At 30.4% G+C, this 12,061-nt stretch overlaps 1 protein-coding gene across 1 annotated transcript in view; it reads right to left on the bottom strand.

Moving 5' to 3' along the window:
* Window positions 1-242, bottom strand: part of LOC113378519 (cholinesterase 2-like) — an 11,495-nt gene extending 11,253 nt beyond the window's left edge. The window contains exon 1 of the mRNA XM_026619061.1: window positions 119-242. Coding sequence (XP_026474846.1) covers window positions 119-242 — 124 coding nt within the window. The remainder of the gene's footprint in view (window positions 1-118) is intronic.
* Between the last annotated feature and the right edge of the window lie 11,819 nt (window positions 243-12,061).

Genomic DNA, 12,061 nt, shown 5'->3' with positions numbered 1-12,061 from the left:
TGTATCAGATCTTCTGTTATTTACCATTTGCGCCTAAAGATGGTGCCACGTTTTAAATGATGAAAATATCAAAACTATACTAAATTCAATACAAATGCTTAATTCTAAGATATCTTACTACTAAGAATGTGTGAAATCTGATTATGGAAATCAGTATAGTGCAGAACAAACTGAAATTCTGCATCTTGTGCTTGTGGAAATCTTTGTTTAGACACTAGTATAGCATTGGATATGTATGGCATCGTGTCTTTAGGCAAATTGCTGGAACTTCCCATACCGAAAACTAAATCGTTAAAAAAAAACTTCGAGAAAAAAATTTTTTTTTGAGAAGTTTAGATTTTTGAAACAATTTAAATTTTTGGAAAAAAATGATTTTTGTATATTTTGACCTTTTTTTATTTTTTGTCGAAATATCGAAGCGCGTAAGCGCCGCGTAGACGTCTAACGTGTAAACATTGGATAAGGAACCCATATAAATGCACACAAACATTGTACTTATTATAATCTTCATAAAATATCTGATAAAAACGCCAAACGGGTTTTTTACTTTTTTTCACTTGATCTCCGAAACCGCTAGACCTGCCTTCCCAGAAAGCAGTTATTCATTTTTATTAGTTACAAATTATCAGTTATGTGATGCCTGTTACCTATTTCAATTTTATTAGAAACATTTATCAGTGTTTCAAGTTTTTATTTTTATCCTGGTTTTATTTATTAAATGATGACAACATGTAGTATCGAAACGTAAATATTCCCAAAAATATCGAAAAGTTTGGAAAAAATTGACTTTTTGGGAAAATTAGTTTTTTTTAACATTTTGAATTTTTGTTGTATTTTCCCTAAGAGTAAGTTACAGTAATGGACCGAAAATCGAAAATGAAATTTTTTGCATATCTTCACGTTTTAGAGGTTTCTGAACATTTTGGCGTACCTCAGAAAAAATGGATGTGTGTGTATGTATGGATACAATTTTGTCTGTATTTTTTGGCTGTATTTTCCTCCTGATTCAAAAGTTGTTTTCAAATCGACAAATATCAATTGACCCATTGTTCGAATTTTTCAGGGTCAAAACAAACAAACCGAATTGTATCAAGGCCTCATGTTTTGTTTTGTTATTTTTTGAAATATTTTTGTATGAAATCAGTCAATGGAAAATTGACAAAATGAAAATGATTATAGTTATGTTACATAACATTAACGGAGAAAAAAATGTTATAAAAGTAGTCATGGATTTATTTACGTAATTAAATCATTCCATTGCATACATTAGTAATGGGCCAAAAATCGAAAATGAAAATTTTTGCATTTCTCGACGTTTTGAAGGTTTCTGAACATTTTTAAGAGGCATACCTCAGAAAACTAATGGATGTGGGTGTGTGTGTGTGTGGACCAACCGATTTGAATGGTTTAAAAAACATTCGATCACCATTGATAGGGAGATGTGCTGATTAGTTTTTGGCAAAGGCAGGTCCGGCCATTACGGAGATACGGAGCTAAGAGTGCAGAAAAGACAAATCGAGTTTTTGAGAGAACGGAGTATCGGATTTGAATGATCTGTAAAACATTCAATTTGTAATGATTGGGAAAAGATGTGATTAGTTTTTGGCAAAGGCAGGTCCCGCAATTTCGAAGATACAGAGCTAAATGTGCAAAAAGAGGCAGTTTTTGAGTGAACTAAGCGCGTCCGATTTGAATGATCTAAAAAACTTTCTGCTTGTATTGACAAAACAAAAATTATTACATCTTTTTTATTTTTCATAAAATATTTTTTTATAATTTTCGATTAAAAACTAAAAAAATGACCCAGGCTAAGCACAGTCTAAGCGCCACTCTGGTACAAATGTTTACCCGAGTGCGTTTAGACTGTGCGTATGCACTGGAGCACTTTTCCAATTTTGTGAAAACTATTGAAAAATGTGAAAATGCCGCTAAGCTAAGCAGAGTATAAGTGAAAATGTCGCACAGAATTATTAGCAAATGCGTTTAGACTGTGACTATACGGAAGCACTTTTTCAATTTTGTATAAATTAGGCAACTATGTTTTTTTTTAAATTGAATTCGAAATGAAATGACGATTGTTAATGTTCTGGAGATAAATTGATTTATGATTTACATTTGATTTGCTCAGATATAACAAAATAATGCAAAAATAATGAAAGTTACACTGTATTTGTAAATATATTTGAAAACGTCTAAAATTTCTCGAATATTTTATTACGGTACGGGAAGTTCCAGCAATTTGCCTTAAAGCACGATGCCATACACCACTAGTTATTATTATTAACATGCAAATGTGTTCACTGAACATAAATTTGAATGTGTCGAATTTTTGGAATTGTTTTAAATTAATTTGTACATCGAATTCCTATTAATATTGAACGTCTTAAGCAAAAATCAAGATTATTTGTTCCAAGGACGTTTTGCCGAATGTTGTTTTTATTAAACTACATATCGACAGAACAAAAACTATATCTTTTATATTTATTATGTATCTTTTAGGTTTGTTCCATCGTGTGATTTTAATGTCGAGTAGCGGTTTGAGGAACATAGCAGTGTCGATTGGACCAAAAACTGGCCAAAGGCCAACTTTGGCCAGTGTCGGATCTCTGACAATTGCCCAAAGTTTGGGTTGTCCAACTGGCGACTATAGACAGGCACTGCAATGCCTTAAACAATTGGACAAGGACGATTTGTTGAGGGCATATGAAGAAATATATCAGGTAAAAGACATAAATATATTAGAGTGGTCCTTGATATGGATGCTTTCGAATTTCTTTGCTCCCAGGGGCTCAAATGATTCCAAAATGATAAAAGATAATTCTCTGAAAGTTTTAGCTCTTAATATTAACTTTAAGATAGTCCGCACTTCAATTAAAGTTTCTTGGTTCTTAATCCTAAGTAAATACTTCAAATTAAATTTTCGTTGTATTTTTTATTTACGATCAAATTAAGCAAAAATAATGTCATTCTCAACATTTTGATTCACTTGTCGCTAAATTATTAAATGAAATTTTACCCATGTTATTTCCATAAGAAACTTTGATTGAAGTGCGCACTATCTTAAAGTTAATGCTAAGAGTTAAAACTATCAGAGAATTTTTTTTTATCAATTTGGAAGCATTTGAGCCCCTGGGAGCAACGAAATTTGAAATATCCATATTAAGGACCACCCTAAAAAAACTAAAATTACCACGTAAAATAATTTAGCAAATTAAGTCTCATTTATCATTTCTACATAACGTGAAAAATTCATTTTATTTCTCTGTTGAAAAAAAAATTTATACTAAATGACCCGACAAACGTTGTTTAACCATAGAAAATATTTCTAGAAAATTAATCTGCTCGTCAGTGGAGTTTCTATTTTATCTTCTGTATTAAAATTAAAGTTTGGTCGTCACCGGCTTTTCATCTTTTAGTTTCAAATTTATTTTGCTTGGCAGTAGAGTCCATTATTACAATTTTCTAGATCAAAGTAAAAGTTTGTTCGTCAGAAGAGTCCATTTTTTCATCGTCTAGGTTAAAATTAAAGTTTGCTCGTCAGTAGAGTTCATTTGTCACTCACTCACTTGTCAGCATTCTCTGCTAAATATAATTATTTTTATAGATTGCAGAATGAAAATAAAATAAAAGTAGAGTTCATTTTTAATTTTTTAGATCAAAATTGAAGTATGCTACTCAGTAGAGTCACTTTTTAATCTTCTAAATCAAAATTATAGTTTGTTTGTCAGTACAGTCCCTTTTTCCCATCTTACAGGTAAAAATTTAAAATAATAACACTCATCAGTAGAGTCCCTTTTATCTTTTAGATCAAAATTAAAGTTTGTTCATCAGTAGAGTACTAATTTAAATTTAAGTTTGCTTATCAGTAGAGTCCCTTTTTTATCTTCTAGATGTTTTCTCGTCTGTAGTCTTTTATTTTTTAGTTTGAAATTAAATTTGCTCGTCAGTAGAGTTTCTTTTTGTCATCTTGTAGATTTTAGTTAAAGTTTGCTCGTCAGTAAAGTACCTTTTTTCACTTCAAGGTTAAAATTAAAGTTTGCTTGTCAGTAGAGTCTCTTTTGTTATTATCTAGATTTCGATCAAAGTTAGCTCTTCAGTAGAATCTATCGTTTCATTTTCTAGTTTATGATTTAATTTGTTCGTCTCATATTTTATATAAGATAAGAAAAAATATCTTTATTGTTATACGTTTCGACACTTGATCTGTGTCATCATTCCATCATATTTTGATTTGTCACTTATACGGGGCAGTATGATTTTTTGTTTCATGATGAATTTAAATAATAGAATTGTCCTCTTTCTAATAATTTTGTTTTGGTGTTTAATTTAGAAGTAAATATATTTTATTAAGATGTTTTGGCCTGGTTGATTACTGGATGATGACATACATCAAGTGTCAAATCGTAAAATAAGAAAATTATAATTTTTTGACTTATTTATATATTTCGACGAATGATTCGTTATTTTTATTATATTTCCAGAGTGGCAATCGTTCCACTTTACCAATGGCAGTGGTGGATGACTTTTTACCAGAAAACGAACGATATCTACCATTGAATCCAAAAGAGGTATTTATATTACTCAACAATTTTTTGTAAGAAAGTTTTATAATTTAAAAAATTTGAAAGAATATTTATACACAACTGCACAAATGTGTAGTAACTATACACAATGTGTGAACATAATTCTTAAAAACTCTGGACAATAATTGCTTAATTTTTATAATACCTAAAAAATTATAATAATAATATAATTCTTTTATATAATTTTGGTAAGGTCTTCGAAGATGGGAACTTCGTTCGTATACCGATTTTAATCGGTATAACATCAATGGAGTCTGCGAATATAAATGGTATGTACAAATTAAGCATCGATTTGCTCTTTCAATCAGGTTATTTATTATAGAGATATTAAATTTGCTTGTCAGTAGAATTGAAAAATATTTTATTATCCTCCTGAAGGAGAAGTTTGTTTTCATCCAAAAATCCGATTCGCTAATTTTATGTTTGCTCGACGTCTCAAGACATTCTGAATCGAATGAGACCGAATTTAAGGGAAAAGTATGTGTGTGTGTCAACATATTTTTGACCTTTCGTCGACGTTTCTCAAAAACGGCTAAACCTATTTCAAAAATTTAAAAGCCATACGATGCATCTCGATGAGGAGTAGAGTTTGTCAGTTTTGCGCTACGATCGGCCGAGGCGTTTCTTTGTAAATTGCAGTGAAATGAAAAATTTTTTGTCCACATTTTAGCCCGCAATTCTGGATCGATTTTGAAAATTCAAAAACCGTTCGAAAGATATTGTTGGTTGAGAAACGTGCTGATTGTTTTTGGTAGAGATCGGCCGGGCCGTTTTCTTGTAATAAAGTGTTGATTTTTTTTCGACGATTTTATTGAATTTTTATTTTGACGGTAGATACCATAGTCTTCTAGATCATACTAAAATATTACGGCCCTACGACAACTGGTTTAGCTTTAAAAATTCAACAAAGCTTACATAATTTAGTATCGTTTTTTTGGCATTTGTCAAAATTAAATCTTTAATCGACGTTTTTTCAAAAACGGTTGAGTCGATTTGAAAAATTTAAGAACCATTCGATAAAACTTGATAAACACTCGTGTTGGTTAGATTTTTATACTATCTGCCAAGCCGTTTCTTTTATTTAGCAAAAAAGAGTAAAAATTCCGAACTAGCTGAAACTTCCGAACCAATTTTGAAAATTGTGAAACATTTAGAAAGATATTGGTTGGAAGTCATGTTGATTAATTTTGGACAAAGATCGACACAGCCGTTTCTTCGTAATTAACAGTTGAAACATATTTTTTTGATAAAACTTTTTATTTTGATAGATATCATCGTCCTAAAGAACATATTAAAATTTTACATTCCTACGGCAAGTAGTTTAATTTTAAAAATTTGTCAAAGTTTGAAAAAAATATCAAAGTCAAAATTTGTGTCAAAAGTCTCTTTTGTGATGTCATGAGTCAAATAATGAACTCAAAGATCTCACACTGCTAAATGAGCTCAAAATAAGTGTCAAAAGTGTGACATCAGTTAGTGAACGAGCGCTGCCGACAATCGTGGAATACTCCCGATTTATTAAATGTCATATGCATTGACCTTATAATATATGAATCGATTTTAACAAGTCTATTCGATTTTCAGTACTTTTATTTCACAGGCCCAATATTATTAATATCAAAATTCTTACAAAATTAAGATTTCACACAATTGTCATTATATTATTACAATAAAACATATGACATATGACATATGACATTTAGGGTGCGTTCGACTTGGACGCTTACGCGCTGTGAGCGCTCACGCTTATAAGCACGAATTTTTAGCGTTCGACTTGGCCGATAAGCGCTCAGAATCGATAACTCAAATCCGTTCGTTTTGGAAACTGTGAGCGTCAATAAGCATCAAAATGGCGGCAACTGGCGGTAACGGTAATTGTGTAAATTTTATTACTTTCTGGATCATTCAGCGGGATTATAAAGAATTTAACAATTAATAAATAAATGAAATTTCGTTTGCTTATGCTTAATTCATATTAACATTAAAATTAAATTTAAAATTATTTAAAATTAATTAAATTTAAAATTAATTAATATTAATATTAATATTAAAAATAATTGTGTTATACAACTTGGCATTTTTGCGGGATTATAAAGAATTTAACAATTAATGAATAAATGAAATTTGGTTAGCTTATGCTTAATTAATAGTATATTAAAATTAAAATTTAGAATTATTTAATATTAATATTAATATTAAAAATAAATGTGATATACAACTTGGCATTTTTGCGGGATTATATAGAATTTAACAATTAATAAATAAATGAAATTTGGTTAGCTTATGCTTAATTAATAGTAATATTAAAATTGAAATTTAAAATTAATTAATATCAATATCAATATTAAAAAATAATTGTGATCTACAGCTTGCCATTTTTGCGGAATTATAAAGAATTTGACAATTAATAAACAAATGAAATGACAGATAGTAAAAACAACTGACGCTCACGCTCACGCTGCCCTACCTCCGTGGCGTGAGCGCGTTTGAGCGCAAAATATGTGCTACGAGCATCCTACGATGGTGCTACGAGCGTACTTATGTGACACTCACAGCGCCAAGTCGAACGATGAAAGCGCGCTCACGGCGCGCTCACAGCGCGTAAGCGTCCAAGTCGAATGCACCCTTAATCAATCGGAAGTGTTCTACGATTGTCGGCAACGCTCGTTCGCTAAGTGACGTCACAAACCTATCATTTGACACTTTATAGATTGGAAAACATATGGGTATTAGCAGTCTTATGAATGAACTGCATTTTTAGGACATACAAGTACACGTGTCTATACTTATAATTAATATAATATTAATATATGTATTACATATATTATGAACGTGTTTGAGAAAATTCAATTCGAAATCGCAATGTTTAAATTCAATTGAAAGCGATAACATAATTTTCGAAATAAATAGTTGAAAATTTCATCTAAATATCTCAATCTCAAATTCGGTTGATTAAGTCATTTATTACACCGATCGGAAAGTTCTTGCAACTTGCCTTAAGGCTAAATGCCACTTTCAACTTCACTTTACTTTTTTACTTTACTTTAATCTTTTTTTCAATTAATTAGATCTTTGGAACGATTTATCAAATCAAGGACCTAACATTTTGCGCAAATACATTCACAACACGGCAATTCCTGGATTGTTGGAGAAACGTGGGCTACAAAATCATCCGAGGTAGAACTTAATAAATTATTTATTAATGTTTAGTATTATTATTTTTTATATTTTTAGAGCTTCTTTGATTTTATCAGCAATAAAATGGCGTTACGACCTCACAGACGACTCCAGGACCAAGTTGTTGGAGAAGTTGAGAAGTATGGAGTACGATGCTGGTTGGAGTGCCCCACATGGCGAAATTTTGGGGATATTAGCGAAAAATTCGAGGTTGTATTATAATATAAAAAAATTATATAGATTGTAACAGATAAGGTGAGCATACGTCCCGGATTGGTCGGGACAATCCCGGATTTCCCCCTTGTGTCCCGGGTTTTTCTTAAAGCCCTATTTCTCCCGGATTTTGATTTTTTGTCCCGGTTTTTCGAAAATTAAGTTAAATTAACAAAAATTAAGAAAACAAACTAACAGATGCAAATTTTTTCAAATTAATTATGAAGAAAATTGAATAGAACATATACATCGAAAAATATAAGATATATCATAGATAAAGAAGTATTGCATATGTCGAAGTATAAAGCTCTTACTAAAAGTCCGCAATTATGATAAAAAAAAGATTCATTTGAAAAACTGTTTTTTTATTGTATCCTTGAATAGCATTTGTTATATAACCGACACGATTTACGACTTTCCACTCTACTGACGAGCAAATTAAATTGCGAACTAAAACAACAAAAAGGGACTCTACTGACAAGCAAACTTTCAGTTCGTTTTAGAAGATTTAAAAAAGACTCTACTGACGAGTAAATTAAATATGGACTCAAGTATTAAAAAAGTAAATTATTAAGAGCAGTGGACTCTACTGACAAGCAAAATGGAATTTCTTAAAAGGAGACTCTACTGACGAGCAATCTTGAATTTTTATTCAGAAGTTGGAAAAAATGACTCTACTGACGAGCAATTTAAATTTCGACTGAAGGATGAAATATAGTAAAATATTAGGAGAAGTGGACTCTACTGACGAGGAAAATGGAGATTTTTTTTGAAGAATGTTGGGTCTCTACTAACAAACTTTAATTTTTATTCACAAATTCAAAAAAAGGATTCTACGAGCAAATTTTAATTTCGATCGAGTATATTAAGAAAATGACTCTACTGATGGGCAACTTAAATTGCAAAGTAAAAAATACAAAGCACTCTACTGGCAAGCAAACGTTAATTTTGATCTGAAAGCTAAAAAAGGGACTCTACTGACCACCAAACTTATTTCGATCTAAAAGATGAAAAGAAACTCTACTGACGAGCAAAATAAATTGCAAACTAGAAGAAGGTAAAGAAGGGGCTTTACTGACGAGCAAACTTTGACTTTGATCTAGGATATAAAAAAGAGACTCTACAGGCAAGTAAACTTCAATTTCGATCTAGAAGAGAAAAAAAGGAACTCTACTAACGAGCAAACTTTAATTTCGATCTGAAAAATCACAAAAACAACTCTACTGACGAGAAAACTTAAATCTTGATCTGGATTAATAATTTTCTTGTAAATGGACTCTACTACGAGCAAATTAAATTTCGACTTAGATAATGAAAACTTCGACTGAACTGTAATTTATATCTAAAAGATATAAAATGGGACTCTACTGACGAGCAAACTAAGGTTTTTTACACAAATGAAGAGAACATTGACTTAAAATTACCTTCCCAAAAAAAATCTACATATTTAATAATTACAAACAAACTGCTCAACAGATTTTAGTCCTAAATTTTATATTAAATCTTGATGAAACTAAAATAATAAGATTTTTACAGCAGGTCACAACCAAGATACCAAATGGTCAGAAGTCTAAAAGATCCAAGTATTTTTGCTTATATTTTCGACGAACCCAGACTTCCTGATCTTCGTGGAAAAATCGGCAACTTTTCAGGTAATAAATTAAATATAAATATTTTATTACATGTAGGTAGTACTAAGATTTTCATACTTTATTATTCTTGATAAAATAAATAAAATGAATATAAATAAATTATCAAAAACTACCTCGGTTAAGTCGTATAAGTCGAATGAAGTCTGATAATATAAATAAAAAATATAAGTTAATTGATGTGAAATACAAATTGAATATACTCACCAACTAACTGAACTATATCCTCTACAAACCGAATAAAAATCATTCAAAAATTAAACAAAATTCTCAACAAACTGAATGTCACTGAATCATTCACAACTCTAGTTTAAGACTAAAACTAGCCAATAACTTGACCAAAACCGATTTTAAAAACTTTCCTAATTTTAATCATGTTATCATGTTAATGATAATTATATTTATATTTTCAATAATAATAATTATATTTTCAGGAGCAGGTCATGGTACAGACCTGGCGATGATCCTTGGAACATCAACCCATCCTTCATATCGAGGAGTAGATCAACATAGTGAACGATTTGCCAGAAAAACTCGCCTGAGTTGGATAAATTTCATAAAAAATGGGTAAATATTAGTAATCATATAGAAAACACCAAGGCTACTTTCTATTTATAATTACAAAAACAACTAGTGGGGCGCATGACATCGTGCCTTAAGGCGAATTGCTGAAACTTCCCGTACCAAAAATATATATTTTTTAAAAAGATTAACATTTTTGAAACAAATTTACTCTGAAAAAAATAGATTTTTGGGAAACTATAAATTTTTGACAAAAATTTACTTTTTTTTTATTAAAAAAAAAAAGACTTTTTGAAGAAAAATTTATTTTGAAATATTTTGGAAATTCTGAACTTTTCAAAGCAATCGTACTGCTTTAACTGCATAGAGACAAAATATCGAAGCGCGTAAGCGCCACGTCGCAGTCTTTCGGACAAACGATGTTAACCCATAGGAATGTAAACAAAATTTATACTTATTGTTAAAATCTCTATAAAATATCTGATAATTTGATGTGCATATGTCTAATGATCATTTTTGACCGCCAAATGGCTTTTTTTTTTTACTTTTTTTACTAGATCTCCGAAACCGCTAAACCTGCCTTCATGAAATTTGATCAGTTCTTCATCTTGTTAACACAAGTAGAATGTATTTTGAATCATTAAAATCGGTCGCTCCGTTCTCTAATCAGCACGTCTCCTTATCAACACAAATCGAATGTTTTCTGAATTATCCAAATCGCTTCATCCGTGTTCCCGAAATCGTCGACGAAAATTTGTATCCGCACACACATACACACACACAAACATACATCCATTTTTTCTTAGGTGTGCCAAAATGTTCAGAAGGTTTTGAAACGTAAAGATATATAAAAATATTCATATTCGATTTTTTTGCGGTTACTATAACTTGCCCTACGAGAAGTTAAAAACGACATCCATCCTAACCAGTAAAGTGTACTGGAAAAGTCTAATCACCAAACTAAAATGCCTACTAAGCACTGTCGTTATTTAGCTTTTTTTAAATTATTTTTCAGGAAATGCGATTTGCTTAATTTATGTTTTCTCGACGTTTCAAGTCATTCTGAATTGAATGAGACCGAATTTTGAATGAATATGTGTGCGTGTGTGTGTGTACAGGTAAATCGATTTAGAAAACTTATTTCAGTATTCGGCTTCTACTAAAAAAAGACCTTTCAAATGCCATAAAACATAAAATCTTAAATTTTTTGAAGTAAAACTTCTTTAGACTCGGTTCCCACAATTTGCAAAAAGTGTATAGTTAGTGCATAATTTATATAGATAATTCTATGCAAATGAATAAAAATTTATATAGTTAATTTTAGTATTTGCTATAAATATTTTACAACTCAAAAAATTAAAAAAAAATGAAGAAATATTACATTTTTGCTATAAAAAATAACGTTCTTTCACAAGATTTTTTTTTTAAATGTTGTTTGCTCGTGGAGACCTTTCAAATGATACCCCATATGCCATGAAAGATACAAACTAAAAAAATTTAAGTAAAACTTCTTCAGACTCTTTTGTTACAAATTTATTAAAAGTGTATATTTAGTAGACAATTCGCAAAGTTAATTTTATCAACTAAAATCTATTTAAAAAGACCTTTCAAATAATACCCAGCATGCCAAAAAAGACAATCGAAAATGTTTGAAAAATGTGAAAATGCCGCCAAGCTAAGCACAGTATAAGTGGAAATGTCGCACAGAATTATTTGCAAATGCGTTTAGACTGTGACTATACGGGAGCAGTTTTTCAATTTTGTGCAAATTAGGCAACTAACTATTTTTTTGCAATTGAATTCGAAATGAAATGACTATTGTTAATGTTCTGGAGATAAATTGATTCATGATTTACATTTGATTCGCTCAGATATAACAGTATAAGTATTTGTAATCATATATTTGAAAACGTTTGA

Source organism: Ctenocephalides felis, unplaced genomic scaffold (genome assembly GCF_003426905.1).
Source record: "Ctenocephalides felis isolate EL2017-DRISC unplaced genomic scaffold, ASM342690v1 CF-g0.4_SCAFFOLD_01886, whole genome shotgun sequence".
In the NCBI taxonomy this organism is placed as follows: domain Eukaryota; kingdom Metazoa; phylum Arthropoda; class Insecta; order Siphonaptera; family Pulicidae; genus Ctenocephalides; species Ctenocephalides felis.
The sequence above is the reverse complement of the archived record's forward strand: the minus strand, read 5'-3'. Positions and strand labels throughout refer to the sequence as shown.